The sequence below is a fragment of the Vipera ursinii genome, assembly GCF_947247035.1.
Source record: "Vipera ursinii genome assembly, chromosome: 8".
Taxonomy (NCBI): Eukaryota; Metazoa; Chordata; class Lepidosauria; order Squamata; family Viperidae; genus Vipera; species Vipera ursinii.
In genome coordinates this window covers 25,054,137-25,060,141 of record NC_139519.1, presented here as the reverse complement: position 1 = coordinate 25,060,141, position 6,005 = coordinate 25,054,137, and the positions used below count along the sequence as shown (strand labels likewise).

The 6,005-nt window shown below is 45.6% G+C and overlaps 1 protein-coding gene across 1 annotated transcript; it reads right to left on the bottom strand.

Annotated features, from left to right (window-relative positions):
• Positions 1-120: 120 nt before the first annotated feature.
• Positions 121-792, bottom strand: CLDN25 (claudin 25; the record flags this gene model as incomplete). The annotated part of the gene is made up of 1 exon (XM_083368821.1): positions 121-792. Exon 1 carries the CDS (start codon positions 787-789, stop codon positions 121-123), a length of 669 nt encoding a protein of 222 aa, XP_083224947.1. The 5' UTR covers positions 790-792.
• Positions 793-6,005: the final 5,213 nt, after the last annotated feature.

Sequence of the window (6,005 nt, the reverse complement as noted above, 5' to 3'; positions counted from 1 at the left end):
TAGGTTGTCCCCTGGTCAATGTGATTTCCCAAGCCATCCTTTGCAGAAATCTAAACCACAACTCTCTTGACATTCCACACGCTGATAGATCGTCCCATTCCAGACGCTCAGGAAGGTGTGTCAGATGACAAGGTCTGCATTTTTAGGTGACGAGTATGGGTGCCGGATGTCGAGTGTGGCTATCTCCGCTTTATGGTGGATGGATGGCCTCTTAGATGCCTCCGGGGTCTTTAGGAAACAGGCAGCACTGATTATAAGGCAGCCACCTAACAGGAGGAAAAATGCAGCAAACCAGCCCATGAAAAGCGCTTCGCCAAATTCCCACCTCGGGACAACATCTGGTACGGTTTGATCCCAAAAGTCTTGCACCGTGTCGTAGGCGACCCAGGAGATGGGAACGAGAGTTGTTATTCCAGAGAGACAGAAGAGAATCCCGCCTGTAATCCCAAAGGGTCTTTTCTGACCTGGGTCATTTGTCTTCAGGCAGTTTGATCCCCAAAGGGCCAAGGAAAAGGCGAGGAAGCCCAGTCCATTGGAAGTCACCATAAGTACCCTGGAAATCTTGATCTCCACAGGCAGGGCCAGAAGAGAAGCGTAATTCTCGCACTGCGTGACTGCCTGACTGACACAGGTCTGCCAAAGTCCCATGTTCCAGATTTCAAGGTCATTTAATTCCAAGTTGAGGCTCTTCCAGAGAGGCACGTAAGTCGTAACACATGACAAGACCCAACCAAAGAGGGAGACAATTAGTCCACTCAACTGAACGGTGGTGCTCTGGTGCCAATTCATATCTGGACTGTTGGATGACCTCTTCTTAAGCTGACCTTTGAGCTCTTTGTCCAAAGCTTGGATGAAAATGTTCCTGCAGCATTTTATGCTGTCAGGAACCTGCTATAATTGGCTGTAAGGCCAGAATAGATCTGCCGTGGTGCCAATTCTTTTCTTTCTTAAGAACAGAATAGGTGGAGAAACTGAATTGGGTAGCGTTAATTCTTGGGTGTGGCCACAAGCCTTTTTTCATACCTGGTTGGCCTTATTTGTTTCTTTAAAAAAAACAAAAAAAAACCCTCTGCTTCCTGGTTTAAAAAACTTCCAAGTCCCAAAAGCAAAAATCTCACTGTTTGTTGAACTCCAGAAACCTCCCTTGCAATCCCCTTCTAGCACAAGATGCGTTGCATTCAGCAAGCTACACCAACAAAGCCATCCAAAGATGATACCGAAGGACTAAAATCCTGGATCTCACTTCCTGGATGGTGTAAGAGATAATGAGTTTCATTGGTTACAAGCCATGTCCCCGGTTCATAAATGTCAATCAACATGCACTTCCAAAGCTGGTTTATAAAGGAATGTAAGCTGGTTGTGCTGCAAAAAAAAAGGGAAAAAAGAAAATGGACTTCACGGAGACCGCTTCCCCGTGTCGCCTTCTGTGAGCCCCCACGCAAACAAGGTCTACCTTCAAAGGATTTTCCTTGTTATTGCAGGATTACTGTCTCTTTCCTACTCATCTTTCTTCTGTTACAAAATAAGATGCTCTTGCCGCTGCTAATGGTTCTCCTCTTCCAGGAGTTTGATCGTTAGATTGGAAGGAATTCTGGTACTTGTTCAAGGCTGACATCAATGACAAATAAGTAAGCAGAAAAGAAAACCTCACCTTTCAGGTTTTTTTAAAAGAGAAAGAATTCCTATGACCTTTTCTTGAAAAACCCACCACCGTATCTTCTCTTCTTTTAGGCACAAAATAAAACCTCCACCCTCCACAGCTGATCTCTCTTGAAAGATCATTCAAGGAGAAATTCCATGCTTTTCTCGCAGCAAAAAGCCACTGGAGAGGCGCTTTTCCCAGTTACTGGAAGCCACAGCATTGCGACTGATGACGGCAACGCAAAGAAGTTATCCTGAATGCATTGCCGGAAGGAATAGCTGCTCCGGTGGGATTCCTGGCTGCTTCTGTGGAGGAAAAAGGCTCCCGGGTCCAGTTTGCAATGGGAGGGGAGTGTTTATTTGAACTTTTGAGCGAGGAGTTAGTCCCTGTTTCTCTCTCTGGGCGTGCCTGCCCTGGCCTTTCCATATTCAGCGTAGGCAATTATACTTCTAGCAATTAGCATCCATTCAGCGGGAGAACAAGCATATCTGCTTCTTCTTAACCAAACCGGTTTCCCCTTCACTGTTAATCTTTGTTGTCCAGACTAAATCCCACATTTTTCCCCCAGAAAAAGGTAGGAGGTCAGAGTAGCCTTTTCTTACAACTTACAACTGTCCCTCAAACAGGGATAGCATTTTCAGATCAAAGGACCGGTGATGGGAACAAAGGATGTACAGTCCTCGATTAACAACGCTTCGTTTAGTGACCGTTCAAAGTTACAATGGCACTGAAAAAAGTGACTTGTGACTATTTTTCACACTTACAACCGTTGCAGCATCCCCCGGGTCGCATGATCCAAATTCGGATGCTTGGCACTGACTTGTATTTATGACGGTCGCAGCGTCCTAGAGGGTCACGTGATCCTGACAAGAAAAGTCAATGGGGAAGCCAGATTCACTTAACGACCTATTGCTAACTTAACAACTGCAGCGATTCACTTAGCAATTGTGGCAAGAAAGGTTGTAACATGGGGCAAAAATCACTTAACAAATGTTTCGCTCAGCAACAAAAGTTTTGGGTCCAATTGTGGTCATAAATCAAGGACTACTTGTACAGCATAGTTAACCTATTCCAATATTTTGTTTCCCATTGACAAAATCTTTTCTCATTGCTTCTTTTTTTTCTTTTGTGCAGTGATTTCTTCTTTCAATGTTTTAAAACAAATTGAAACAAAACCCAATTTGTATCCAGCTCCCTTTACATACTGGTTAGTCGCTTGAAAAGCACAATAACAACAGCAACAGGACAATGAATGCTACTCCAACAGTTAAAGAGTCTCAGTCAGATCCCAGGCCCTGAAATGCAATGTCGACCTAGGCAGGTGATGCCTGCACATCTCCTGGCCCACCTGAGCCGGAGACAGCTCGAAGACAAGTGCAGAAACCTGAATGGTACGAGAATTCACGGAACCAAAGGGAGAGGCTGGCATCTTTCAGGACATATTGTGACGATGCAAAAAGAAAAATAAATGTCAGGTCAACTCAACCAGTTGTCCCAAAACCTGGGTCCAAAATTCAGGAGTGGCAGAACAAGCGAATGATGAAATACAGCAGGGCAAAGGATGGCTTGTGCAAAGAGGAAAACACAGCACTGTTAGTAGCACTGGATCTTGAGGAATGAACAGAGCAGACAGCTCGAATCATACCCAGAGCAGGCCCACATATAAGCCAACTAGAATTGAGTTAACACTTGAATCCCATTGATTTCACTACTCCAAGAAAAGCCAAATCAAAAAGATCAAATCCATTCATCCTAGTCTGTCTGAGAGTTCATGCCTCTAAGGGTAGCCTTACAGGAAAATACAACCATCCATACCTCCAAGTATTAGCAATGAACTCTTGATGAAGCAAACTTGGCTTAAAGATTCAACCCGGAGTTCTCTCTGTATAGGACCAACTTGACAGTGTTAAAATGCCTGGACTTCAACTCCCAGCATACTGGCTGGGAAATTCTGTGAGTTGAAGTCCAGGCACTGGAAAGCTGTTAAGGCTGAGGCTCACTGATACTGGACTTACAACGGCCCTTTCTCAGGAATAAGGTATGTTGCAACTTGGAGAAGATCCTTGGAGTGCCTTGAATGAAGGTTAAGATTGCAGCAAAGGCCACTTGCCACTTCTTCTCTGAGAGCACCCTCAAAGTAATTAAGATTTCCTGTGTGTATTAATAAACCCTGAGCCGTTTACAACAGGGGCTCAACAGTTATTTATAGCCAGCGGGTTAACCACTGCTATTTTTGAGGCTTCCCCAGGAAGGTTTGACTACAGCTTGGTGGCTTTCTCCTCCCTGGCGCCTGGATTTAGAACAGTGGTTGGCCGTGACTTCATAACGTCTTTGCCTTTCTTTTTTTTCCCCCTTCACCAGATGCAAAATGGTTTCTGATATCCCTTAAATGCAGGCTCCACATAGTAGCAAACTTCCTTGTTCCTGCAATTTGAAGCTTGGGCTGGTGCTTATTTCAGGAGCCAGAATTTGGTGTGGTAGCAACCAGAAATGCATACCTCCCAGGTGGAAAAAGTGGGAGGGCAGCTGTCCTGGATAAGGAAAGCCCAGCCCAAGCTGGGAGATCCCTTCAGGAGGGATTGTAAAGTTGCACCCTTGGGTTGATTCCTGTTTTAAAGAGGAAGCCCAGGGTTCAAGCTGTGGCTTAGGACAAGAGAGGCTGCTGAGGATCTCCACGGTTGAGCACTCTATTTCTTCCTGTGCAGGTTCCTTCAGTCAGACATTAGTAGAGCATCCAAGCTCACCATTCTGCCTCATCTAGACGTGCCAAGGTGCCTCTTCATTTTTTATCAACACGTTTCATGCAAAAGTGGACCAAGTCACATCAGTCAAGGTCTTGCTGCAATACTATTGGCTTGCCACCTTACTAGACCGGACAGGATTTAATATTAAAGCCTTTAGCACCATGTCCAATTGCAAAAAAGCTCCAGGGCAAAATACTGGTCCTTAGAGACTGAATATGCATGGGGCAGAAGGCACTTAGCTGACTCCCTACCCTGACCCATAAATTGCTCAAATGCATTGCCTAAGCCCTTCCTGTAGGGCTTGGCTGAAGTGTGGCAATAGGGCGCCCGGACCATCTCAGTCTCCGGACCCAGAGGCTCCCGCTGAACGGACAGGTGGAAAGAGAAAAGGAAAAATGGACTTTGCAAGGCTGACAAAATGCCGGCCTCACCTGGCATGGCAACTTCTTAGAAAAATACTGCTCCATTTCATAGCTGGGCAAGCGAAGGAATCTTTAGAACAAGGTTTCTCAACCTCAGCCAACTTTATGAGGGGTAGACGTCAACTCCCACTGTGGAAGTCCACCCTTCTTAAAGTTGCTGAGGTTGAGAAACACCGCTCCAGGATCTTCTCCACTTTCCATATTAATTTCAACAGAGTTGAGGCTTCGCTTTATTGCTGATGGATCCTCTTAACCCTTCTGAGGACAGGTTCCTTCCTATCCTTGTAGGTCCAGGGTTGAGGTTCTGAAGCTGGTGAAATTGGGGAGCAAGATGGTGATTCTGTTCCCCGTATTCAGAGATGCGTTTAATTTGCTCGTTTTAAGAATTTAGCAGGAAAAATGGCCCAAGCAAGGACAATTGCGAGATCTTTGCAAATTGCAAATGTGGTCCTACCTGGATGCTGGCTTGGGATCTGGCCAAGTTGCTTTTCAATCCACTTTACCTAAAGCCTGCAAGAGGGAAGGAAGTTGTGAAATGGTCCTGGATGAGAAATGAAGTCACGGGGAGCCTCAGCCTGCTGGGTCTTTTGCCAAAGTTTTCACCACATCATGGTTTTGTGGGGATTAGGCTGGACTGTTTCGGCTAACTGGTTTTTCTTCTCCCTAGCCTTGCCTGGGTGTGCATCTCCTTAAATTTCTTTATAGGCAGGTGTGGGTGTAAAATTAGACACTTAATCTCTCCACAGGTTAGGAGTTTTTCAGGAATTATCCAGGTGGAGAAGATGAAACTCAGGGGGAATTCCAATTTTCCTCTTGAGCTTTCCTCTTTTTTATTTTATTCCCGGTATTTCCTTTCCTTTATGCAGTCATTCTCTCTTGGTATTTTCTGTGTCCCAGAGACTCAACATCTCTTGCAAAGCCTGGGAAAATGGGGGCAAAGGTGGGCAGAAGTGGGTTCTTCTCCCCATGGACCTCTCTTCCCAGAAAGAAGTGCTGGCAGATTAACCCTGTGGACACTCCAGTCTCCCACCCAGCAGTCCTCCTCCTCCTCCTCCTCCTCACCCGCCTCCCTCTGATTAAATCATCTTGAGATAATTCTGCATGTCATTGAAGCAGATTAACTGACGACCTTCTCCTTGCAAGGCTGAATTGAAAGGCGGTTTTCTGCCTCTCTTCCTCACTTCTGTGAATGTTGAA